The sequence below is a fragment of the Cyanistes caeruleus genome, unplaced genomic scaffold (genome assembly GCF_971803275.1).
Source record: "Cyanistes caeruleus unplaced genomic scaffold, bCyaCae1.hap1.1 HAP1_SCAFFOLD_263, whole genome shotgun sequence".
Lineage (NCBI taxonomy): Eukaryota > Metazoa > Chordata > Aves > Passeriformes > Paridae > Cyanistes > Cyanistes caeruleus.
This window is the reverse complement of record NW_028256039.1, coordinates 897-26,437: the sequence shown is the minus strand read 5'-3', so window position 1 is coordinate 26,437 and position 25,541 is coordinate 897. Positions and strand designations below refer to the sequence as shown.

The 25,541-nt window shown below is 50.2% G+C and overlaps 1 protein-coding gene and 3 long non-coding RNA genes across 12 annotated transcripts; 3 read left to right on the top strand and 1 right to left on the bottom strand.

Annotated features, from left to right (window-relative positions):
- The first annotated feature begins 651 nt into the window (after nt 1-651).
- Nucleotides 652-5,046, top strand: LOC147645490 (uncharacterized). Its single transcript, XR_015282338.1, has 5 exons — nt 652-784; nt 1,579-1,708; nt 2,372-2,956; nt 3,517-3,613; nt 4,572-5,046. It is a non-coding gene; the product is annotated as an uncharacterized LOC147645490 (long non-coding RNA).
- A 1,362-nt stretch (nt 5,047-6,408) lies between these two features.
- LOC147645489 (uncharacterized) lies at nt 6,409-12,229 on the top strand. Of its 2 annotated transcripts, none has more exons than XR_015282337.1 (2): nt 6,409-6,500; nt 7,604-12,229. It is a non-coding gene; the product is annotated as an uncharacterized LOC147645489 (long non-coding RNA). The 2 variants fall into 2 exon arrangements; XR_015282336.1 differs by having other exon boundaries at nt 6,418-6,500; nt 7,573-12,229.
- LOC147645488 (uncharacterized) lies at nt 11,185-13,680 on the bottom strand. Of its 2 annotated transcripts, XR_015282334.1 has the most exons (3): nt 12,558-13,668; nt 12,316-12,436; nt 11,587-11,659 (listed from the first exon to the last, which is right to left on the bottom strand). It is a non-coding gene; the product is annotated as an uncharacterized LOC147645488 (long non-coding RNA). The 2 variants fall into 2 exon arrangements; XR_015282335.1 differs by lacking the exon at nt 12,316-12,436 and having other exon boundaries at nt 11,185-11,659; nt 12,558-13,680.
- A 215-nt stretch (nt 13,681-13,895) lies between these two features.
- Nucleotides 13,896-24,028, top strand: LOC111922064 (uncharacterized). 7 transcript variants are annotated; one of them, XM_086874557.1, is made up of 20 exons: nt 13,909-14,191; nt 14,716-14,800; nt 15,546-15,737; nt 15,947-16,041; nt 16,610-16,671; nt 16,750-16,793; nt 16,888-16,953; nt 17,138-17,217; nt 17,288-17,411; nt 18,295-18,358; nt 18,435-18,478; nt 18,573-18,638; nt 18,823-18,902; nt 18,975-19,098; nt 20,016-20,077; nt 20,156-20,199; nt 20,291-20,335; nt 21,562-21,605; nt 21,774-21,872; nt 22,787-24,028. In XM_086874557.1, exons 1-5 carry the CDS (start codon nt 13,916-13,918, stop codon nt 16,622-16,624), a joined length of 663 nt encoding a protein of 220 aa, XP_086730683.1. In that variant the 5' UTR covers nt 13,909-13,915; the 3' UTR covers nt 16,625-16,671; nt 16,750-16,793; nt 16,888-16,953; nt 17,138-17,217; nt 17,288-17,411; nt 18,295-18,358; nt 18,435-18,478; nt 18,573-18,638; nt 18,823-18,902; nt 18,975-19,098; nt 20,016-20,077; nt 20,156-20,199; nt 20,291-20,335; nt 21,562-21,605; nt 21,774-21,872; nt 22,787-24,028. The 7 variants fall into 7 exon arrangements, 2 of the variants coding, with proteins under 2 accessions (XP_086730683.1, XP_086730682.1); XR_015282333.1 differs by lacking the exon at nt 21,774-21,872 and having other exon boundaries at nt 13,896-14,191; nt 15,546-16,671; nt 16,888-17,054; XR_015282330.1 differs by having other exon boundaries at nt 13,910-14,418; nt 15,546-16,671; nt 16,888-17,054; nt 17,288-18,358; nt 18,823-20,077.
- The last annotated feature ends 1,513 nt before the right edge of the window (nt 24,029-25,541 follow it).

Genomic DNA, 25,541 nt, shown 5'->3' with positions numbered 1-25,541 from the left:
AGGTCAGTGTTCTGGGTTATGGTTCTAGGTCAGGGTTCTAGGTTATGGTTCTAGGTCAGGGCTCTAGATCAGGGTTCTAGGTTATGGTTCTAGGTCAGGGTTCTAGATCAGGGTTCTAGGTTATGGTTCTAGGTCAGGGTTCTAGGTTATGGTTCTAGGTCAGGGTTCTAGGTTATGGTTCTAGGTCAGGGTTCTAGGTCAGGGTTCTAGGTTATGGTTCTAGGTTATGGTTCTAGGTGGCCAATTACAGCCGCCCTTTGAATCCAGGCGCGGTCCCGCCAAGCTCAGCCCGCTCAGTCGTGGCCCGTTCCCGCTCCCCCGTTTTGCTGGGGTGCCGCTCCGGCCGCTGTCGCTTTGGGAGCCGGTGCAGCCGAGCTGCCGCAGCCCCGAGAGGTGCTGCTGGGTCCCAGGAAGCGTGGGCGGGGGCTCCCCGTTCAGGTCCCGGCCGTAACTTCGCCCAAAGAAACAGGGAGAAGGCGGGGAGCGGGCGGGATCACGGGAGCGGGGCCTGAGGGGACAGCGGGGGGTCGCGGAGGCGAGCGCGGCGGGAACGGGCGGGCTGGGATTGGCGGGCCCGGCGCTGCCTCGGGCTGTGATTGGCTGGGCTGGCCGGCCGTGGGCTATAAATAGCGTGAGCTGGAGGGGTGCGGCCCTTAGTTCGGCGGCGAGCGGTGGAGAGGCGGCGGCGGAGAGGCGGCGGCGGGCGGCGGTGTGAGCGGTCCAGGGAGCACCGGTGCGCCAGGACGGGAGCACTGCGCTCACTGAACTGGGGAGCGCCGGTGAGGTCGGGCGCCATGCCCGCGTCTGCTGGGGCCAGAATCTGGGGGCCGGCGGTGTCCTGGGGCGGCGGGGCTGGTCGTGGCCAATTCTTTCTGCCACGTCCTGGGCTTTTCGGGCGGCCGGAGGCGGGTGCGGGGTCTGGAGTGGCACAGGGAGACGAGCTGTTGTTTCTGCGGGACAGAGAGGAGCTGTTTTGTAGTTTCTGGATTGAAGATAATGTTTAAAATATCGAGAATAAAGCTGGGTTTTTTTCGTTTTTATTATTTTAGTTTGATTTTGTTTAAAATAATAACGATTTTCTTTATTACATTGCTTTATTTTGCTAGTTTTATTAAAATAATAAAATTATTATTAATTATAATTACTTTTAACAAGATATTTTGTTATCCTTATATGTATTAGTTTAACGAAGTATTAATAAATAATGATTAAATATTATCTACTATTATTAAATACTATTTGTTAATCATTATCTAATTAAATATTTTTTATTTATTAGATTGTTATTATTTACTAATTATAATTTAATACTATTAAATATTACTTATCATTAATTATTTAATTAAATATTTATTATTTATTCGTTAGCTAATACTTATTAATTTTTATTTATTGATTATTAATTAAATATTAATTAAATATTTATTATTTATTCGTTAGCTAATACTTATTAATTTTTATTTATTGATTATTAATGAAATATTAATTAAATATTATTTATTAATTATTAAGTAAATATTGATTAATTATTTATTAGCTCGTTATTATTTATTATTAAATTATTAATTCAAACTCTAGGTGATTTCCAGGAGCAAAAAAGAGGTGATAGTCAAGGTGCTTGTGAACTGGTGTTAAAAGACAAATTCTTCATTGTCAATCCAGCTACCATCCTTGTTCAGTTAAACTCTGCAACAGATCTCCCACAAAGGTAATTTTCTGCTTCTCTGGCTTAATTCTATTCATCTTTTAGAGAGTAATTAGCACTGCTTGGTGTTCTTTTAAGCCCAACTAATTGCACCTTGTTTTAGGAGAGAAAGTTAATGCCTCTCCATGTAGGTTAGTGCAGCAATTTATGATGAGAGCTGGGACCAGGCAGAGGTGTCGACCAGGGGCACCATTGCTGCTGCTGCTGCTGCTGCTGCTGCCGCCGCCACCAGAAGCATGGTGCTTGCTCCATTGCAAAGGTTTCCCAGTTTTAATTTGAGCTGTTTTCTGGATGCTGTGGCTAGCAGCAGTGAGCCCACATTGCCAGCGGCTGCCTCTGCTACTCAGCAATGGTCAGAGGGTTGCAGGACAGACTTGATTGCGCCTGGAAGTGTGTGGCAGCAGAAGGATGCCCACAGCACACCATGGTCACATGGTTATAGAGTCATAGGGGATGGTGACAGGGCCACCACCTGCCACACAGTCAGAGGGGCGCAGCCAGGACCAGCTCTAGTGCCACCAGGGAGGCAGAAGGGGCTGGATGTGGCTGTGAGGCAGTGGTGTGACCCTTACAGGGAAGTCCTCCTCTGGGATAGTCACTTTGTAGTGATATCTGTAGGTCAAGACTCCTGCTACAGTAGCATTTACCAAATTGTTCTTTGCTCAGTTGTGTCCTGCTGTTGCTGCTTCTGAAGGATCATGGAATCACAGAATGGTTTGAGTTGGAAGTGACTTTAAAGCTCATCTCATTCCACCCTTGCCATGAGGAGGGACACCTTCACTAGACCAGGTTGCTTCGTCCTGGCCTTGAACACTTCTAGGGATGGAGCACTTCCACGATGGCTGTTTGACTTCCTTTCCCTGCAATGGCAAATGCCTTTGCTGGGGTTCCTCTGCTGAAATCACACCCTGACCAAATGTAACACCAACAAAAATCTGGACTTGTGCCAGACTGCCATCATCAGAGCTCAGCCAGCAAACAGTGCTCAGCAAAAGGCAACTAGACATTGTGTTTGGAGGCCTCATTTATGGAGCTGCTGATGAGGCATCAGTGACTTTGATAATGTCAAGGACTAGAAAGCAAATGCTTCCACGATAAATCTTGTCTACTTTGAAAGTAGGTTATACTTTGAAAGCGCTTTAGTTCTTAGGAATTTAATATTTCTATGTCAATTGTAAGACAAGTAATTGGATGGGGAGAAGGTTGTTACCGGAACCTGAGATCAAAGGCAGGATTTGAAATGATGTGCAGGTGGGTGTCTTTGTTCACTGCAAATGTGACTCTGGAGGTTTTGCAGGCACCACTTGTGTTTGAAATCATGGAAGCACATATTCTGAGGTGGAAGGGATCTGCATGGATCAACTCCTGGCCCTGCACAGAACACCAAAATCCACCCTGTGCCTGAGAGCATTGTCCAGATGCTTCTTGAGCTCTAGCAGCCTTGGGGCCATGACCATTCCCTGGGGACCCTGTTCAAGTGCTCAACCACCTGCTGTGGGAATACCCTTTACCTAATATCCAGGCTAAACCTCTCTGCACGCATGGCAGAGAAGACCACTGTCCCAGCACCTGCCATGCCCAGGGTACTCATCCACAGACTGGTGTGTCCATGGAGGGAGGGGCTCCAGACCTGGGCTTAATCCTCCCTGGGAGGAATGCTTTCCCTTCCATGAGAGCGGGTTGTTTTAATCGCACTAAGCAGTTTATATTGAGGTTATCGAAAACTCTTTCTGCCCATGCTGGGAGATACTTGGGTTGTTTCTAGAAAAAACTCTGCCTCCTCCTGCCGTCACTCACCCCTTCCTCTCTAGGGAAGGAGTTTCCCACATCCCATATGCAACATTTCCCTGATCTGTCCCTTTCCAAATTGCAAGCTGCACAACTGTGAGCTGGCATCAAGACTCTGAGGTAAGCACAAACTGCCTGAATCCGAGCCCTCCCTGTGGGGCCGCAACCCCAGAGCCCCTGGACATGGAGCATAGCTGCAACACCATGGCTGTGGATTTCCCTGAAAGGATGAAGCAGCACGGTGGAAGTCCCGGGGCACTGTCTGAGGAATTGCCCTCCCTGTGCCGTGCTCTCACCTGGGGACAGCAAGAATTGTACAGCCCTGTCCCAGAGCTCTATGCCCAGCCTGCCTGAGCAGTGAGCAAAATGGGATCAGTTTAATTATAATTTGATATTCCAGCCTTAAACTTTCTGTAAACCAGTGGCTGCTGGACAGGTGAGCTGGACTCCTGTGCCTAATGTAGATTGATAGCAGATCAGCTTTTCTGTCTCAATTTGCTTATGACCTAGAGAATTAGCAGAGAGGATCTGTTATCCTGCCAGTGCACTAATGGCTTTGGCAAGAGAAGAGCTCCCGAGGGAAGCAGCGGTATTTGCTAACCTTTCCGCAATTTGCTTTACATAATAACACACTCCTCCAAACGTCCACAGTGTGACTGGCCATTCCCCTTCGCCTGCACGTGCCTTGATACTTCACTTTTTAAATTTCACAACTAGTGCACAGTAAGAAAAGCTGCTGAATGCCTCATGTCATTCATCTTCCCTCTCCCTTCAGAGGCTATTCTTAGCCATGCCATCGGTTTAGCAATTCAGAGGGAAGTACTTTTCCTTTTCAAGGTCTCTAAAGATTTCCTATTTCTCTATGTCCAGCTAGAAAAGAAAAACAATCTGAATCTGCCTGCCAATCTGCCCTTCAGCTCACTGGTTTTCTCCAAAATGTCTTGCAAGGCTGGGAGCATAGCAGAAACCCTCTCTGGGGGCACTTCTAAAGGCAGTAGGACAACTGAGCACACAGTGTGCTGAGGATGAGGCAGGACACTCCAATGACACACCATCCTAATGAGCGTCTGAAAATTAGTTTTTCAGGAACAGGCAATGGGAGTGGAAGCAGGAGCCCAAAAGGGGGAATGAAATTGCTAGTGGTGAACCAGAGAAAATGCAAGTTAATTCTCCTTCTCCACATACCATTGTGGAGTGGGAATTGCAGCCTGTCTACTGAGAAGCAGAGATCAGCACATCTCCTTTGCTTGGAAATGGCTTTGCCTAATATCCCAGTGCCCACGGACTGAGCTCAGTGCCCTGTGAGGAGGCACATGCTGCAGGAGGTAGCTGCTTGGACCCTGTGGCTGTGGGATCTTCTGCCCCAAGCACTGTCAGACTCATTCGTGGAAGGGGCACAGCTGATAGGCCTTTCTCAGACCTGGTCCATGGCAAGCATTTCTCCAGGGATGCAGCAGTCACAGCTGTGCCTCACCCAGGTAGGACAAAACAATGGAAAACTGATCAACTAACTAAATTAATTAACTAATTAAAATTAACTGAGTACACATGCACCAGCCCAGTCTCCTTCTCTTCCCACTCGCAAGCAACTCTCCCCCACATGCAGTACTCAGGGGTGGGAGCTATACAACTGGGGATGATAAAGGCAGTTAGTCCAAGCTGCCACCATCACTTCATGTGACAGGTATGTTCAGACACTGTTCTCAGCCCTATAGTCTCCCTGCACACCCACCACCCACCATGCCCTCCCCAAGAATCACAAAATTCCTCACCCTGACAGCCCAGTCCAAGTGCCAGCAGCTGCAGCTATTGTTGTTACATGCTGCCATTTATGAGTGTTTTTATTTCAGATTATTACGATTTTTTATTTTATTTTATTTAGATTATTTTATTCAGATAATTATATTAATTATTCAGATTATTATTATTATTCAGATTCTTGACGTTAAAAGCCCATAATTAAGATAATTAAAACAAAGACATTTGCCTTGTAATCAGCATATATTTCAATAAGAGGTTTTAATTTACAGGTGAAAGTTCTGAGCTTATTATTTAAATAATGTTATCTATATTGACAACATGCTATATAGATCTGATTGTTTAGGGTGTTTATGATACTCCTTTATTTTTAAATCCTTTTTCAATTTGATGAACACACATCAAACCTCCAGGACATGAGAGAGAGTAGCTCCTCAGGGAAGCCAGGCAGACCTGTGTTAGTTGCTGGGATTGCCATGGGGAGGCACTATACAGAGCCACAGCTTGGTCGAGGCACTGCAGTGATTCTGGAATCATGCAGTACAGAACTGGAAGGTATCCACAAGAATCACTGAGTTTAACTCCTGGCCCTGCACAGGACAATTCCCAAAATCCCACCATCTGCTTGAGAGCATTTTCCAAATGCTTCTTTGACTTCGGGTCGGCTCGGGTCGGCGCGGCTCGGGTCGGCGCGGCTCGGGTCGCCTCGGGTAGACAGCCGAGTAGCCCCGGCTCGGGTAGACAGCCGAGTAGCCCCGGCTCGGGTAGACAGCCGAGTAGCCCCGGCCCGGGTAGACAGCCGAGTAGCCCCGGCCCGGGTAGACAGCCGAGTAGCCCCGGCCCGGGTAGACACCCGAGTAGCCCCGGCCCGGGTAGACACCCGAGTAGCCCCGGCCCGGGTAGACACCCGAGTAGGCACGGCCCGGGTAGACACCCGAGTAGGCGGCCCGGGTAGAGACCCGAGTAGGCACGGCCCGGGTAGAGACCCGAGTAGGCACGGCTCGGGTAGAGGAGTCGGGTCGGCTCTGGTCTGCTCGGCCCCGCCCGGCCCCGCACGGGCCCGCGTTCCCGCTCTGCCCCCGGTACAGTCCCGCACGGCTCGGTACAGCCCATCACGGCTCGGTACAGCCCATCACGGCACGGTACAGCCCATCACGGTACGGCCCCGCTCGGGGCGGTGCCCGGAGCCGCGCGGCGGGGCCGGGACAGAACTGGAGAAGGGAGCGGGACCGGGCAGAGGCCGAGAGAGGTGCGGGGTCCGGGGGAGCCGAGCGGAGCGGGGACAGCCGGGGACGGGGGGATACTGGTGGGGAGGGGGGCCCGAGCTGGGATCTGGGGGAACTGAGGTCTGGGTTACTGGTTGTGGTGGGGTCTAAGTTACTGGTGGAGTCCGGAGAAACAGGGCTTCGTGGTTACTGCTGGGGCTTGGGGGAACTGGGGTCAGGGTTTCCTTGTCGGGTTTGGAGGGACTGAGATCTGCGTTCCTAATGGGGTGTGGGGTTACTGCCTCTGGTCAGGTATGGGCTTAAAGTTGGGGTTACTGGGGTGTGGGGTCAGTGCAAGGGTGGGGGAATGGGGCATAGGGTGGGTGGCCCAGCTGGGCTGCTGGGTGGGATGCAGTGCGACAGGGTGGGGTGAACGTGCCTGGGCTGGGGGTCCCTGGGTGTGGTGAGGGTGGGTCAGCTGCACTTTCGTTGATGCGGGTTGTCATCCCTTGACGGTGGCCTTGGGCTGTGGGTCCCAAGTTGCCTGGTCTCCCAGGCAGTGTCTGACCTGGGATGGGAGCCTGGGGGCTGCTGCCCCATCCCACATCCGTCCCCACAGCCCCTGCTCCAGCAGTGTCCCCATGGACAGCCTTGCTTATGGAGTGGCCGCTCTGTGTTTTCTTCAGAAAAAGGAAAAAAAGTTCCCTTTCTTTACTGCTGAGCTCATTCTTAAACATTTATATTAGGGGGGTTTGCGGGGAGGGGAAATAATTGTGTAATGTCTTAGGAGCAGGGGAGCATTCCCAAAGCATGACTGCGGGGCCTTTTCCAGCACTAGCACTCTGGCAGCCAAGTCTCTCAGTGGCCGCCAACCTCCCTAAACCCAGCCCCAGCCTTCCCACCCCTCCGGGAGAACGGGACTGTGATCCCTGGCTTGCATCTGCATGGAGTGGGCTGCGAGCAGGGGCTTGGCTGAGCCCCCTCAAGCTAATATCCCTGGGAAAGTGTTCCAGTTGGGAAACCGGACACTAGAGGCAGTGGTGTGGCTGGCTGCGTATCATGGGGACTAGTTGCGTTTTGTTTCTATTTTGCCAAGTGCTTTTGGTGTCCAAACAGTTTCAGTTTATGTCCAGCTCCTCCTCCTCAGCTCAGGTAGACACTGCATGAGATTTTATGGACTTCTGCTTGAATCCAGGTTCCTGACAGCTACAGCTTCTCCAGGGAAATATGTAAGTGAAAATAAGCCAAGTCACTATCTTGCTACAGGTTATCAGGAACCTTTAACCAGGGTCACCTTCCGACTTGCTGTTTGCACTGGAGAGGCGCACTGATATGAAAAGTAAGGATTTGTATTAGCAAATAGTGATCGGCGCTGGGGCAGGCAGGCGTTGCACAAGTACAGGCATCTGCTGATATTGTGGCATGTTGTTGGGAGCTTTCAACAAGACATTTGCGCTACCGTGAGGCTGGGAAGGCTGTCACTACTGCAGGAGGTAAAATAAGAACATGGTATGATGTCCTTTGGAAAAGGAGGTAAGGGCAGGCAGCTTTTCCCACACTGCTCAAACACTTGTGGTTTGACCTTTGTTTAGGCTTTCAAATTCTTCTGTTCCAAGTCCCTTTCTCTGTTTTGCTTGTGGATGTTTTCTGGGGGATTTAGCAATGAAAACGAGCCACCCCGGACACTTTGCTCCAGGTCTAGGTCTGGGAAGTTGCCCTTTTCCACTGGAGTGTGTGTTAAGCCCAGCCTGCCTGGTTGTGCACAAATATCTCCAAAACTATGGGAAAGGTCTAAACTTGTGCACTGCGTTGAGCTCCTACTTTGACAGTCACTTGTCATTTGGATATAGCAGGTCTGGAGGTCTGAGGAAGGTTTCAGGCAGCTCTCAGTGGTAAATACAGACATTTTCCTTGGTCTTTGCTTCTGGCAGCAGAGGGATGGCAGGTGAGCCAGGAGCAGTGGGCAGCGGTGGTGTGGGTGGACGTGGGTCAACCCTGGGTGTCGGCGAGGGCTGCTGGCCAGGGCTGAGGGCTGCTCTGTGCTGCACAAACTGCACAGCTCGGCCAGCCTGGGGGCTGGATGAGCATGAAATTACAGGTGCTGCTTTGCCAAAGCCAGCGCCACTTGGATGGTCTTGCTGCAATCCCAAGCTCTGCCCTGCCCTTTGTATTTCCCCTCAGCACAGCCGTTTGCTTCCAGCCCTTTTTGGAAATGTTTTCTGCCATTCAGCCTTAATGATTCCATGACTCTGTAGTAAGAGTCCCTCCGGTGCTTGCAACAGTGGCTGAGACACTTGTCCTGTACAACTTTGGCCATGGCTTAGGTATGTCAGCAAATGAAATTCCCCTCAGTGGATATCCCTGTGGGGTTTAATTTGGAAGTTTCCTTACTTTATCATTGTACCAGTGAGTCCAAACTGCTAAAACTATTTCTGTAGTGGAACTGCCCCACAGCACTGGGGGTATCCCTGTGGGCAGTGTCCCTGGCAAGGGGCTGCTCCCAGCACAGCTCTTTGCCCCCCCAGCCCTGCCCAGACTCAGAGCTGTGCCTCTGGCCAGGGCTGTGATCCCTGGTGTGACTGGTCTGACTGGGGTGGGGCCGTCAGCAGTGCTTGGGAATTTCTGCTTTGGAGCAAAACCCCTCTGTTACCTCTAGGAAGTTGAGTCTGGCCAAGGAGGTTCATTGAAAGATTCCTGCCCCTGGTTGGAGTCCTTCAAAGCACTGACATCTTTGTCTGCTATTCCTGAGTCCCCATAGCGCAGACACTGGATGATGGACACATCCTGCTGCTGGAGGAATCACTGAGTTCAACTCCTGGCCCTGCACAGGACAATTCCCAAAATCCCACCATCTGCTTGAGAGCATTTTCCAAATGCTTCTTTGACTTCTGTCAGGCTTCAGGCTGTGACCACTTCCCTGGGGAGCCAGTTCCAGAGTCCGTGATACTCTACAGCATGAGTTTGGGTGGCCTCAGACCTCTCCAAAACACTCAAAAGAGAGATTCTGGCTCTGGGAAATTATTTCTCACTCTACTGTGTCAGAGGCTGTTGAAAATAGCTGCTGTCAGTATCCAGGAGTTCCTGTGTGTCAGCAGTGGGGTGAGAGATTGTAAGGGGCTGGCTGTTCACCTTGCCAAAGGAGCTGGAGTATCTCTGATGTTCTCTGATTTGCTCTCCATCCCTGGTTCCTGGGGCAGCCTCACAGGCAGCTATCCTTCCTCTGTTCCAACAGGGGCAGGGTACTCCTGGCTGCTTGTGCCTCCATTCCATCTGTGCCTCCATCCTGCCCATGCCCTCATCCTGCCCATGTCTCCATACCGCCAAACATGGTCTTACAGAACAGGCAGCAGCAACAGCAGACCTTGCTCCTCCTCTACACCTAGAGATTGCCTTTTCCACCCAGCAATATCTTTTGGAAGGTTTTTCACAGTGACATTGTCCCTGTGAATGTTGGTGTCAGCCCAGTAGCAGGCACGCAGTTCCACTTACCAGGACAGTGCCTGCAGCCAGACTTCTGCGAAGGAGAGGGATGGGGAGGGTGGTATCACCGATGTCCCTGTGCTGGCTGCTGGGTAACAAGTATCTGCTCTGTTCACCTGACAGTGCTCCAGAATACAATGCACCTTCCCTCAGCTGCAGCTGGCAGCCCTTCATTTCTCAGGCTTAAAAATAGTCACAGGCATTATAAACAGCCCTGCATGGAACACAACAGAAAACTTGTTTTTCATCCTCTCCATGTTCCTTGTGGGAACAAATGCTCTTATCTCCCTTCTGTGCTTGGTTGACTTCTCTGTGCAGGACAGAGACGTGGAATATACAGCACATCCAGCACCATGCCTTGTATAGAGGAAATTATCTGTTTGTTTATTTCTGCTTCTATGATGTTCCAAGTTCTTCAGCGGAACCGGAATGAAGCAGCAGCCACTGGAGAATCATTTGGAGACTGGTGCCCACCAGCCTCTGAGCTTTCAAAAAAAATCTGCTCACAGACTTTGGCTCTTTCTCAAGAGCGCCTTCCAAATCCAAGGGCTGTATGGCATACTCACATTAATGAACACTTGCACGTTAACAGTTACGAAGTTTTTACCTTCTGCTAAAAAGGTATGAATTATGCATCAGGGAAATACATGAGTTAGCGGTGCGTAAAGAGCTTGGAGCGGCCCACGGATCCAGTGTGTGGAGGCGCCACAAGCCCTGGGGTTTTCCTATCTCTGCCAGCCCCATTCTGGCTGTCGGCAAGTCAGCGCACGGGCTCCCGTCCCAGTTTGGTGCATGCCCAAAGGCTGGCCTGGGAAGTCTGTGAGCATGTCTGGCTCTGCTCTCCCTGGGAAAGACACAGCTGCTGCTGCTGGCCCTGCCCTTGATATGCCACCAGCTTCACCACATTGGATTTTCCCCACAGAGTGAAAATAATGAAAACCAGAGCCACGTCATTTTGTGGTAATAAGGCATTTTCTGCAATCCTTCACAGCCTGCCCTTCACTGCCACAGGGACAAGCTCTCAGTGGTGCCTTTAAGCCTGGCAGTAGGTTTGGTTTTTGGGAACCGCCACGTATGTTTGCTTCCCGGGGTGGGGAGGGCCCATTGGAGGTTTTCTCCCAAATGTGCCTGCCCAGTGTATCATGCAGAATTGGGAACCCACTATCACACAGGCTTGGTGGGGACTACTCTGACTCAAATAAATAATGCTATTAACTGTGAAGTAGTGAAGGAATAAAACACACTGCATTTTGAGAGCACAAAGAACTGAAACCCACAAATTAATTAAGGTTCACAGCTCTCCTGTACAATACAGAGATAATTGCTCAGTTCACAGTTCATGTGGGATAAGAGGGAAAGGGATGTGGCACACTGATAGCAGCTCTGTAATATAATAAAAGAAGCACAAGTGTCACTTCAGCCCCAAGAAGCTTCTCCTGCTTCCCCTGCATCTCCTGGGGCTCACAGGGGACTGGAGGAGCTGGGCTTGTGTACTCCAGTGCCGAGTAGAGTCTGGACAGAGATCCCTGGCTCTAGTCCCATCCCACTGCCTCTCCCCATTACGCCCTGCAGCATCAGCCACGTTCTGCCAGGACACTCAGATGAAGCTTGGGATCCTCACCCGTAAGTGTTGGAAGATGTTGCTGTAATGGAGACTGCCAGCAGTCAAGTCAGCAATCCAGGCTGAATAATGTACTCATTGCTGTGTTATCAGCTGGGAAACCTGTTAGTAGTAAAAATACATGAGAAGAAGAAAGGGCACATGAATGTTTAAAGGGACGAAAGCTTTCTCAAGGATGACACTTAGGCAGGCCCAGCATGAGTCTGGGTGTCAGACATATCAAAAGGCTGCTGTACGGAAGTATTTTGGTATGTCTGATATGCAGGGAGCACAGCTTTGCCTCAGGGATCTTATTTCATTCACCTGAAAATGAAAAGCATCACACCATACCCTGGAGACCAGTGAAAGATCCTGACATTGGACTCAAGGATGTCAAAAGTCTTTTCTAACCTAAATGATTCTCTCTTCTACCAAGTAAAGCAGCAGGATGAGAGGAAATGGCCTCAAGTTGCACCAGGGGAGGTTTACATGAGATACTAGGGAAAATTTCTTCACCAAAAGGGCTGTCCATCATTGGAACAGGCTGCCCAGGGCACTGGTGGAGTAACCATCCTTGGAGGGATTGAAAAAATGGGTGCACGTGGCACTCGAGGACAAGGATTAGCGGTGGCCTTGGCAATCCCGGGTTAATGGTTGGACTTGATGGTCATAAAGGTTTTTTCTGACCTAAAAGATGTCATGATTTTGTTTCCTGACTTTTATGTTAATAACAGATAGTGTCCAAACCCACAGGAGCCATCTAGAAACAGGATACGTGCTTTTTTCCTTCTTTTGTGAAAGTGGTTTTGAGGGCTGACAGTGAAAGATGAAGCACTGTGTACTCCCTCCCGTCATCCTTCAGTGAGGTTGAGCCCAGCAGTGGGACTTGAGAAGTGATATCTATAAAACAGATGTCAGTGGTAACAACTTTTTATTTGTATAGAAAATAGCTGTAAACAATTTAGTACCAGCTGTAGCTCTTGTATGGCTTTAGCGTCTGATGTCCCACACCAGTTCCTACCGGTTTCAGTGCTTGCCGCCAGGATTCGGTCCCATTAATCCAGTTTTTCTGGGCATGCCATAGGATGACATCTCTGATGAGGCCAGTGCATTCTGGGTTTTGTAGAATTCTACAAGAAGGAAAACTTCTGATACATACACTGAGAATATATTTTAAAATTTTAATGATTTTCTTTCTACCCACGTTGGTTTAAGGTTAAGGTTAGAGTTAGGGTTAAGATTAGGGTTCAGGGTTAAGGTTAGAGGGTTAGGAAAATTACGAATGGAGCAGGATTCCTCCCAGACCCAAGCCACCCCCAGCTACAACTCGGGCTGCCCTTGGAGTGCCAAACGTCTCTGACAAACCGACATCAGGAACCTGCAGAGGTGAGTTTTCTTTCCCATGGAAAAGGGGTGCCATTCACGTCCAGCGGCCGGGCGGCCGCGAGCGGGTTTCTGCGTCCCAAAATTACAAACGGAGCAGGATTCCTCCCGGACCCGAGCTGCCTCCATCCAGAACTCAGGCTGCCCTTGGACTGCCAAACGCCTCTGACAAACTGACAGTCGGGGAGGGAGGGCGAGAGGAGGGTTTTTTTACATTTTAAAAGGGCTGCCATTTGAGTCCAGGGGCCCAGTGGCTGGGAGCGGGCTTCTGCCTCCTAGAATTATGAACGGCGCAGGGTTCCTTCTGGACTCTAGCCCTCCCCACCTCGAACTCGGGCTGCCCTCGATGTTATAAACACTTCTGACAAATCAACATCACCAAAATTGTGTCGTGAGTTTTCTAGTGCAGGATTTTCCTCAGACCAAACCTCCAGCGTCTATTCATGAGTCTAACCTCAGCAACTTCACCGGACCTGGAAAATCACCTTTGGATCAGCAGCATGGGACCCAACCCACGGCACCACAACCGGCCCCTTACCAAAGCCTACCTCTGCAGTCCTAAAACTCTACATTTTCACAGGGCGTCCCCTCTGACTGACCTTAAAATATGTTGAAGTATCCTAAAATAGCTCTGAAATAGCTAAAGAATTAGCTATTCTTAAAGAATAGCCTAAAGAACTATTCAAGTTAAACCCGCGGTCCCCCCTTCCCCCGCCGACACCGTGGTTCCCGGCTCCGCCACCCCGCCCGCCCTCGGCATCGCGGTTCCCGCAGCTCAGCTCCCCTACACCCCCTCCGCGCCGTCCGCGCTCCCTTGGTGCCCCGCGGGCTCTGCTTTCCCGGCGCCCGTGGGGCCGCCGGCCCTGCCGCCGCCCACCGACACTATTCTGTGCGGTGCGGGCCGACCCGAAATTCGCGCTGCCGTCCACCACTCCCCCATGCTGCCCTACGGCGCTGACGTCATCGACGCATGCGCAGTCACCGCTTCTATCGCCGATGCTCCTGCCGCTACCCGCGGCTGCCCCGTGCCCGCCCGCAGCTTTTCTACCGCCCTTCGTACCGGCCTCTCAAGCCGCGGAGGGGGAAAAAAGGGGACGGGACACCGGCTCTACAACTGCTGACACCCGCGTCGCCTCTGCCACCGCCCAGCCCAGCCACCGTCCAGTCCCCGCCATGCGTCTTCACGTCCCCGCGTGCACCACCGAAGCCACCCAACGCCGGCACACGGCCCCCGCCTGTCTCCGCCCCGCTGCTAACACCGGCACAGATCTCGTCAGTATCCGCTACGCCAACAACTCTCCCCGACAACGCGAAACAACGACAGTTTTCAACTTTCCTCTTCTACCTCACCACTTCCTCTTCAGAGCCCCAAAAAAGGGATGGGTTATCAGGAAAAAAGGGGTTTAATCTGAGGGAAAAAGCTTCCTTTTCCACAATTGCCTGTGTTCAAATTGAAGAGGAATCCACTTCCCCTGCAATTTTAATAGTCTCAATTGGAGGTAAACTGTGCTTTTTCTGTGCTGTTAGAGGTATCAACTGACAGAGACTGCCCATTTTCTATTTTTTCCCACTTTAAGTGGAACGGGAAAGCATGGATGATGCTTCCTTATGGATCTGAATTAAGGGCAAAATGCCCCCTTTTCCATCACCAGAGAGATTTAAAGTGAGGAAAACCACTCTTTTCCCCAATATCTGAGGGGATTAAATTAAAGGGGAGAAGCCATTTTTTTACCACTGTATTTGTTTAAATGGAGTTAGCTGTCCCATTTGCTCATTTTAAGCGTTGCCTTTTCCAGCATTTCAAGGGTTTAAAGCTGCATTTCAGGGCACTTCTACCCACACCCCGGCACCAAATATCTGCGACGGGAGCGAGGCCAGCAGGTATGTAATGGTAATGCCACCTGGGAGTCCATTCTTTTTCTTATTTTCATTTAGAATGTAGACAGCCCTGATTAAAGGTCCCTATGAGACACCATTCAAATCAATACTATTCTTCTCCACCCTAATTAATCACAGGTGGAGTGCTACTTAGTAATCACTGAAAAATAATTATGGAAGTCCATAAATTATCCAACTTAGCTGGCAACACTGCTGAAACACAAAGTTTTTCTTCTTACCTTTTTTCTGTTCCTTTGCTCCATTGTCCTGAGTAATTGTAGCAGAAAAGAAAACATTGTTTTTTCACAAAGAGTTTTCTTCTACGCAGAGCTCCTTACCTCAAATTTAACTCAGAGGAGCCAAACAGCTACGGTCCCTCTGAGGGCCTTTATACCCGCTGGGATTTGCCGCCTCCCCTTTCCCAGGCATCGTGGGAAAAAGAGGCGGGCCCAATTAGGGGTATATTAACCCCAGGCTGTGCTAAGGGGCATTATTCCTTCCAGGGGAATCAGCAGGGGTAAAGAGCTCCTCTCTCATTTCAGTGAAGAGGCTCTTTCAATTTGCTTCAGCCTGCTAAGAGCAGGCATCTTTTTGGGCATTTGAAGCAGCAGAAGTTTTGAAAACACCTCGAAGAAAACAATATTGAATACAGGGAGTATTTAAGTTCATGGTTTTGTGTTGGGGGTTCAGGGGCAATAAGATGCTTTTATAATGACTCTTCTTCTTGGCTTTTTTTTTTTTTTTTTAGGAGAATTTCCAGAAGTTCTAGGTCACATCAAGTGCGATACTTCAGATTCTCTCAGCAGATTCATCGTAACACAAAAGGGAACCGCCCCCGCAGCAGCTTTCCTTAGCAGCGGATCGTCCCCTCGCACAGATTCACTTCAGAGAGATAAGACGAGGGCTGTGGTCACAGAGGGGATAAAAACAGGGCGGTGGGGTAGGATTCACACCGGTTAGGGGTTTTGAGTCAGCTATGCGGGGGGGAAGTTTTGAGAAATGGCCTCTGGGGCCACAGTGCGGGAAAGGCTCACTTTAGCTAACAATGCTGAGGCGGGCAGGGCAGAGCAGTCCCAGGGTGTGTTGTCACTTGTCTCTTGTGCTTTCTGTATCTCCTGTACATCTTGTGTAACATATCTCTTGTCTTAGCCCTCCCAGGAGCTTATAAGAAACCCCAGCTCCTTCTGTTCATCTCCCATCTTTGCGTTCCTCGGCCCGGCACCGGCGAAGCTTCTATGCGGGAGGTCAGACAGGCGTCAGAATCGCATCTGTCTTTAGAAGCGTGTGATCGGATGTTTTTTTAGGTCTCGTTCTCAGCTGTGTCGACAGCTATATACAGCAGTGTTTCTTTACAGTGGATAAGGACTTGTGCCGATTCAAAGGCAGGCAGAGGCTTCCAGCCACAGGATTCTCAGGCATCTGTCTCTGCGGTTCTTGGAAAATAGTTGTTCCGTTAGCATGTTTTCCCTCCAGGGTCATCTGATCCCGGCAGGCTCGCCTCGGGTCCCTCCTCGGTCATCTCGTTCAGCATTCTCTCGGTCCTCGTCAGGACTTCCTTGTCTCAGAGAGTTTTCTCTCAATATCACATCCCCTTGTCTCACGGGTGCCTGGGGGTATTTGGTCCGGAGCTGCTCTGCCCTGGCGTCCAGCCCGGTTGTAGGTGTTTAAGGACAGGTCCCGGGCACTTGTAATTGGAGATTTGTAATATGGGCTGTAGTTGGAGTCTAGCTGGTATTCTTATGTTGGCAGCAGGTGTCTGGAGCTGTGAAGTTACCCTGCAGCACTTTGACTTTTTTCCTAACTTTCTTTCAGATTCAGACAGACTGACCTCCTGGCAGAACACCTGTCCCAGATGAGGGGGTCCCCCTGAGAAGGTCGGTCACGGTTTTACTTTGCAGCGGGGCTGGAACCGGTCACTGTGTTACAGCTCTGCTCTTTGTATTTATTTCTAGGAAGTAAAGCTGGAAAGCAGCGGGGAAGGCGAAGCAGGTGGGAGGTGAGCCTCGGTTGGTGGAGAGAAGCCGTTGTTCTTGCTGGGGTCGCAGTTTCTGGTGCAACTCCAAGCATCCCTGCTTGTTGGTGTGTTTTAGGCTGCCTCCTGATGCTGTGCTGAGGCCCCCTCACTGACCTGCCAAGAGACCCGGTTTGCTTCTCTGGTGAGCCCCAGCAAATATTACCGGAGTCCGTGACGAAGCCTCGACCTCGTCCACGTGTCGGTGCGGTCCTGGTACCCTTTAGGCGTGGCCGAGGAGTCGCGGCAAGTCGGGGGCTTTGGAAGGAGCGGCGAGGGCGCGCTCAACTTTCAGCGACGCTACATCGCCTGCTCTCCGTTTATCCTAGGCGTACCCTGCGACGACGGCATCCGCCTAGGAGCGTGGCCGAAGCGTGCGGCCGGAGGACCCGGGAGTTCCTAAGAGATGGTGAGTAGGAGTCTCTTAGGTGAATATGCCTCTAAGATTGTGCACTTATATTTGGTTTTCTTTATCATAGGTGATGATACTTGTCTGAGACAACAGCCCGGTGAGAGAAGAACTTCCCAGACAGCAAGGTGGCTTTGTTTGGCTCCTGACCGGCCTCTCGCCGTGACTAACATCTTCAGCCCTCTGAGAGATAAGTGGAGCCCACAGAGGGGATCAAAGCAGGGCGGCGGTCGGGACTGAGATCGGTTTGGGTTTTTGAGTGAGCTTTGGGGATGGGGAGGTTCTGGAAATGACCCCATAGGCCCCAGTGAGGGAAAGCCTCACTTTGGTTAACAATGCTGAGGCAGGCAGGGCAGAGCAGTCCCAGGGTTTGTTGTCACTTGTCTCTCGTGCCTTCTGTGTCTTATGTGCATCTCGTGTAATGTGTCTCTTGCCTTAGTCCTCCCAGGGGTATATGAGAAACCCCGGGGTCCTTCCGTTCATCTCCCATCTTTGCGTTCCTAGACCCGGCGCCGGCGAAGCTTCGATTCGGGAGGTCAGACACGTGTCAGAATCGCATCCGTCTTCAGAAGCACGTGATCTTTTTAGGTCTCGTTCTCAGCTGTGTCGACAGCTATGTGCAGCAATGTTTCTTTACAGTGGATAAGGACTTGTGCCGATTCAAAGGCAGGCAGAGGCTTCCAGCCACAGGATTCTCGGGCATCCGTCTTTGCGGTTCTTGGAAAAAGTTTTTCCGTTAGCATCTTTTTCCTCCGGGGTCACCTGAGCCTGGCAGGCTCACCTCGGGTCCCTCCTCGGTCATCTCGTTCAGCATTCTCTCGGTCCTCGTGAGGACTTTGTCTCCCTGTCATGTCCCCTCGTGTCACGGGTGTCTGGGGGTATTTGGTCCGGAGCTGCTCTGCCCTGGCGCCCAGCCCAGTTGTAGGTGTTTAAGGACAAGTTCCGGGCACTTGTAATTGGAGATTTGTAATACGGGCTGTAGTTGGAGTCTAGCTGGTATTCTTATGTTGGCAGCAGGTGTCTGGAGCTGTGAAGTTACCCTGCAGCACTTTGACTTTTTTCCTAACTTTCTTTCAGATTCAGACAGATTGACCTCATGGCAGAGTACTGCATCCCAGATGATGGGGGTCCCCCTGAGAAGGTTGGTCACGGTTTTACTTTGCAGCGGAGCTGGAACCGGTCAGTGTTACAGCTCTGCTCTTTGTATTTATTTCTAGGAAGTAAAGCCGGGTAGCAGCGGGGAAGGCGAAGCAGGTGGAAGGTGAGCCTCGGTTGGTGGAGAGCAGCCATTGTTCTTGCTGGGGTCGCAGTTTCTGGTGCAACTCCAAGCATCCCTGCTTGTTGGTGTGTTTTAGGCTGCCTCCTGATGCTGTGCTGAGGCCCCCTCACTGACCTGCCAAGAGACCCGGTTTGCTTCTCTGGTGAGCCCCAGCAAATATTACCGGAGTCCGTGACGAAGCCTCGACCTCGTCCACGTGTCGGTGCGGTCCTGGTACCCTTTAGGCGTGGCCGAGGAGTCGCGGCAAGTCGGGGGCTTTGGAAGGAGCGGCGAGGGCGCGCTCAACTTTCAGCGACGCTACATCGCCTGCTCTCCGTTTATCCTAGGCGTACCCTGCGACGACGGCATCCGCCTAGGAGCGTGGCCGAAGCGTGTGGCCGGAGGACCCGGGAGTTCCTAAGAGATGGTGAGTAGGAGTTGGGTTTTGGTGAATATGCCTCTAAGATTGTGCACTTATATTTGGTTTTCTTTATCATAGGTGATGATACTTGTCTGAGACAACAGCCCGGTGAGAGAAGGACTTCCCAGACAGCGAGGTGGCTTTGTTTGGCTCCTGACCGGCCTCTCGCCGTGACTAACATCTTCAGCCCTCTGAGAGATAAGTGGAGCCCACAGAGGGGTTCAAAGCAGGGCGGTGGGTCAGGACTGAGATCGGTTTGGGTTTTTGAGTGAGCTTTGGGGATGGGGAGGTTCTGGAAATGACCCCATAGGCCCCAGTGAGGGAAAGCCTCACTTTGGTTTGCAATGCTGAGGCAGGCAGGGCAGAGCAGTCCCAGGGTGTGTTGTCACTTGTGTCTCGTGCCTTCTGTGTCTTATGTGCATCTTGTGTAACATCTCTATTGCCTTAGTCCTCCCAGGGGTATATGAGAAACCCTGGGGTCCTTCCGTTCATCTCCCATCTTTGCGTTCATCGGCCCGGCGCCGGCGAAGCTTCGATGCGGGAGGTCGGACAGGCGTCAGAATTGCATCTGTCTTTAGAAGCATGTGATCGGATGTTTTCTTAGGTCTCGTTCTCAGCTGTGTCAACAGCTATATGCAGCAGTGTTTCTTTACAGTGGATAAGGACTTGTGCCGATTCAAAGGCAGGCAGAGGCTTCTAGCCACAGGATTCTCGGGCATCCGTCTTTGCGGTTCTTGGAAAATAGTTGTTCCATTAGCATCTTTTTCCTCCGGGGTCACTGGAGCTCGGCAGGCTCGCCTCGGGTCCCTCCTCGGTCATCTCGTTCAGCATTCTCTCGGTCCTCATGAGGACTTCCTTGTCTCAGAGAGTTTTCTCTCCTTGTCATGTCCCCTTGTCTCACGTGTCATGGGTGTCTGGTGGTATTTGGTCCGGAGCTGCTCTGCCCTGGCGCCCAGCCCGGTTGTAGGTGTTTAAGGACAAGTCCCGGGCCCTTGTAATTGGAGATTTGTAATATGGGCTGTAGTTGGAGTCTAGCTGGTATTCTTATGTTGGCAGCAGGTGTCTGGAGCTGTGAAGTTACCCTGCAGCACTTTGACTTTTTTCCTAACTTTCTTTCAGATTCAGATAGATTGACCTCCTGGCAGAACACCTGTCCCAGATGAGGGGGTCCCCCTGAGAAGGTCAGTCACGGTTTTACTTTGCAGCGGGGCTGGAACTGGTCACTGTGTTACAGCTCTGCTCTTTGTCTTTATTTCTAGGAAGTAAAGCTGGATAGCAGCGGGGAAGGCGAAGCAGGTGGAAGGTGAGCCTCGGTTGGTGGAGAGAAGCAGTTGTTCTTGCTGGGGTCTCAGTTTCTGCTATAACTTTAATCCCTTGGGTTTTTTTTATTTTAGGTGGTCTACTTGCAAGATATCCCAGCCCAGGATGCTGGAGGACAGGTGGGTGCAAGCTCTGTGTGTGTTTTGGTGTTTATGTCCTTGGTTTGCTGCTAATCTTTAGTTCTTGAAGATAGAATGAAAGAACCACATCACAAATCCCACCTTGTGGATCCTGACACACATTGGTGTCACGGACAGGATTCTGAGAGACAGAAGGGGTTGCAGGTTTATCGTGCAGTCAGTATCAGGGGAAAGACGTTTCGCCTCAGCCGCCCCTAGCCTGCCACGTCGGTGAGCAGTGTCTAGAAAGCAAGGGAGGTGACTCGAATTTGTTAAAAACAGCACATGCCTCAGGGCAAAGCACCCCACACTCGTTTGAGGGCTCTGTCTTCAGAACTTTACAGGGGATCTTTGAGTATGATAAGTGGGACTGAGTGGTTTTTCTGTTTAAAGTCCCTGGTTTGCTGCTAATCTTTAGTTCTCTAAGATAGAAGGAAAGAACCACATCACAAATCCCACCTTGTGGATCCTGACACGAATCGGTGTCACGGACAGGATTCTGAGAGACAGAAGGGGTTGCAGGTTTATCGTGCAGTCATTATCAGGGGAAAGACGTTTCGCCTCAGCCGCCCCTAGCCTGCCACGTCAGTGAGCAGTGTCTAGAAAGCAAGGGAGGTGACTCGAATTTGTTAAAAACAGCACATGCCTCAGGGCAAAGCACCCCACACTCGTTTGAGGGCTCTGTCTTCAGAACTTTACAGGGGATCTTTGAGTACGATAAGTGGGACTGCGAGGTTTTTCTGTTTAAAGTCCCTGGTTTGCTGCTAATCTTTAGTTCTCTAAGATAGAAGGAAAGAACCACATCACAAATCCCACCTTGTGGATCCTGACACGAATCGGTGTCACGGACAGGATTCTGAGAGACAGAAGGGGTTGCAGGTTTATCGTGCAGTCATTATCAGGGGAAAGACGTTTCGCCTCAGCCGCCCCTAGCCTGCCACGTCAGTGAGCAGTGTCTAGAAAGCAAGGGAGGTGACTCGAATTTGTTAAAAACAGCACATGCCTCAGGGCAAAGCACCCCACACTCGTTTGAGGGCTCTGTCTTCAGAACTTTACAGGGGATCTTTGAGTACGAGAGGTGGGACTGAGTGGTTTTTCTTCTGTTTCAGTCCCTGGTTGGCTGACAAGCTTTTGTAGTCCAAGATGGAATAAAGGAACCACATTGGGAATTCCACCTTGTGCATTGTGACAGTAACTCAGTGCTTTTTTCTTTTCTGTCTTTGCAGGAGTTGGTGTTGCCCCGAGCACGGCAAGGAGCAGAGATGAGCAGGTGAGTTGGCATTTTGAAGTTAAGTTAGAGGACAGGGCTGTAGTGGGATGGGCCCCTCTGAAGCCAAGGGAGAGGGTTTCTTTGCAAGCTCGCCAGAGCTTTTGCTGGGCAGGGCAGTTCCAATCCATCTTCTCGTTGTCTCGTGTTTCATGTCATCGGCCATCTCAGCCTCTCGACGTCATCGTGGATTTTTTCGTCTGAGGAACCGGCCTTCGCATCCACAGCTATCGCCGCGTTCACCCGGCAGACATCACCTGCGACTGCCTTGTACCGTGCCTGCCTCTGTAAAACTAACTGCACTGTGCCTGCCTCTGTAACTTAACTTTACTGCACTGTGCCTGCCTCTGTAACTTAACTTTACTGCACTGTGCCTGCCTCTGTAACTTAACTTTACTGCACTGTGCCTGCCTCTGTAACTTAACTTAACTGCACTGTGCCTGCCTCTGTAACTTAACTTAACTGCACTGTGCCTGCCTCTGTAACTTAACTTAACTGCACTGTGCCTGCCTCTGTAACTTAACTTAACTGCACTGTGCCTGCCTCTGTAACTTAACTGCATTGTGCCTGCCTCTGTAACTTAACTGCATTGTGCCTGCCTCTGTAACTTAACTGCATTGTGCCTGCCTCTGTAACTTAACTGCATTGTGCCTGCCTCTGTAACTTAACTGCATTGTGCCTGCCTCTGTAACTTAACTGCATTGTGCCTGCCTCTGTAACTTAACTGCATTGTGCCTGCCTCTGTAACTTAACTGCATTGTGCCTGCCTCTGTAACTTTAACTGCATTGTGCCTGCCTCTGTAACTTTAACTGCATTGTGCCTGCCTCTGTAACTTAACTTAACTTTAACTGCATTGTGCCTGCCTCTGTAACTTAACTTAACTTTAACTGCATTGTGCCTGCCTCTGTAACTTAACTTAACTTTAACTGCATTGTGCCTGCCTCTGTAACTTAACTTAACTTTAACTGCATTGTGCCTGCCTCTGTAACTTAACTTAACTTTAACTGCATTGGTTTGGAGCTGCCCTGCCCTGGCACATAGTTAGATTTAGGTGGAACAATTATAAAAGGTTACAGTTTCTCTTTTCTATGAGGTTTTTGTGTAAAAAATGTGTGGGCCTAGAGGGTGGCTGAGTCATAGCTACCATAGAATCCCTCACTGACCACCTTGTGTTGTTTTGCAGGTCTCTGATGCCTATTTTCTGAGGATCTACCTTTTGATGTTGAGAAGCAGCAGTGAGAAGATATCTCAGGGCATTTTGTTCAGCAGAGTGTTTCAAATAAGGGTTGCGGTCACTGTGCGAGTTCGTCTCCTGCTGCGTGTCAGAGTGTGGCTGTCTGTGAGAGTCGGTGGGTCAGGGTCTGCTTGTGTGCATGTGTGTCGAGTGGTTCTAACCTGGTATGTATGGCTTTTGCTTTTCAGGACTTGCAATTCACTTTTAAATTTAGAATAAAAAATCCCCAGCTGGGGGGGTTTTTTTTTTTTCCCTCCCAGCTGGGGTTTTTTTTCCTCGGTCCCGGCCGGTCTGCGAGGCGACAGTCATCGCCAAAGTTTGGGCACGGACCGGCCCCGGACCGAGGTTTTCGTCAGGCAGGCTGAATTTGAGGCCCCCCCGGGAACCGAGTTCCCGTGGGGTAGGAGGGGGGTGTGTGTTTGTGTCGAGTGGTTCTAACCTGGTATGTATGGCTTTTGCTTTTCAGGACTTGCAATTCACTTTTAAATTTAGAATAAAAAATCCCCAGCTGGGGGGGTTTTTTTTTTTTCCCTCCCAGCTGGGGTTTTTTTTCCTCGGTCCCGGCCGGTCTGCGAGGCGACAGTCATCGCCAAAGTTTGGGCACGGACCGGCCCCGGACCGAGGTTTTCGTCAGGCAGGCTGAGTTTGAGGCCCCCCGGGAACCGAGTTCCCGTGGGGTAGGAGGGGGGTGTGTGTTTGTGTCGAGTGGTTCTAACCTGGTATGTATGGCTTTTGCTTTTCAGGACTTGCAATTCACTTTTAAATTTAGAATAAAAAATCCCCAGCTGGGGGGGTTTTTTTTTTTTTCCCTCCCAGCTGGGGTTTTTTTTCCTCGGTCCCGGCCGGTCTGCGAGGCGACAGTCATTGCCAAAGTTTGGGCACGGACCGGCCCCGGACCGAGGTTTTCGTCAGGCAGGCTGAGTTTGAGGCCCCCCGGGAACCGAGTTCCCGTGGGGTAGGAGGGGGGTGTGTGTTTGTGTCGAGTGGTTCTAACCTGGTATGTATGGCTTTTGCTTTTCAGGACTTGCAATTCACTTTTAAATTTAGAATAAAAAATCCCCAGCTGGGGGGTTTTTTTTTTTTTCCCTCCCAGCTGGGGTTTTTTTTCCTCGGTCCCGGCCGGTCTGCGAGGCGACAGTCATCGCCAAAGTTTGGGCACGGACCGGCCCCGGACCGAGGTTTTCGTCAGGCAGCCTGAGTTTGAGGCTCCCGGGAACCACGTTCCTGAGGACCACCGACAGCAGGATTATAACGGGGCGGTGGAGAGGAGAGTGAAGGTGAGTACGTGTGCGAGCTGAAGCCGGCTTCTGTGGCGAATGAGTATTGTGTTTTCTGTGTGCTCCTTGTGGTTTGGCATAGTAGTAATAATGAAACAGCATGTATTGACCTTTCCAGAACTGTAGAAATAGTTATATTCTGTTAATATGTATTTGGCTTGTATTGTTCTGTATTTGCATTTGCTGTTGTTTTGCTGTATTACTCTGTATGTGAATTAGGGATTTTTCAGTGTGTACATGGATTGTATTGTAATGCATTTGTCTCCAGTTTCTCTCTGTTTTGCTGTAGTGTAAATAAATTCATTAAATAAAGGTGAATAAACTTTCATCCCCCTGCCCCCCTACCACCACTCCCCCCTGGCTCTTGTGTTTTTGGTGTGGTGTAGTCATTGTTTTCAATCTATTTCTTGCTTTTCAATCTCTTTCTAACTTTCTCTAAGTCTCTGTCACTGTTGCTCACTCTATTTTTCTGTTTCTTTTCTCTCCAACTCTGTTTCCTTTCCCTCTAGCTCTGAGTTAGACAGAAAGCAACTGGACTCGATTCCTTTCCACCGTAACTCCGAGTTACGGTGAACAGGAATTGTCTCCGTTTCCTTTCTCTCTGCCTCTGAGTTAGACAGAAAAGAAATAGAGTTGGTTTCTCTCCACTCTCCCTCGGTTTCTTTTCACTCTAACTCTGTTTCTTTTGCCTCTAGCTCCGAGTTAGACAGAAAGCAAACGGACTCGATTCCTTTCCACCGTAACTCCGAGTTACGGTGAACAGGGATTGTCTCCGTTTCCTTTCTCTCTGCCTCTGAGTTAGACAGAAAAGAAATAGAGTTGGTTCTCTCCACTGTCCCTCTGTCCCTCTGTCCCTTTTCACTTTGACTCTGTTTCCCTTTTCTCTGTACCTCTGACTTAGACCTGGACTTAGTTTCTTTGCACTCCCACTCTGTTTCCCTTTTCTCTGGGACTTGGACTTAGTTTCTTTTCACTTTGGCTCTGTTTCCCTTTTCTCTCTGACTCTGACTTGGACTTAGTTTCTTTCTGCTCCCCCTCTGTTTCCCTTTTCTCTCTGACTCTGACTTGGACTTAGTTTCTTTTTGCTCCCCCTCTGTTTCCCTTTTCTCTCTACTGACTATGACTTTGGACTTAGTTTCTTTTTGCTCCCCCTCTGTTTCCCTTTTCTCTCTGACTCTGACTTGGACTTAGTTTCTTTTCACTCTCTCTATTTTCTTTCCTCAAACTTTAACTTATTTCTCTTCTCTCTAACTTCTTGTTTTGCTTTCTAGCTTAAACTTTAAACTTAGAAAAAGCAGCAGTAGAACCTTTTGTGCTCCCGGGGAGTAAAAAAACAATTTAAATAAAAATTATAAAATACATACCACTTACTCCCGGGAGCACAAAACCTTCTACTGCTGCACCAGACTTATTATTTTTATTCTTTT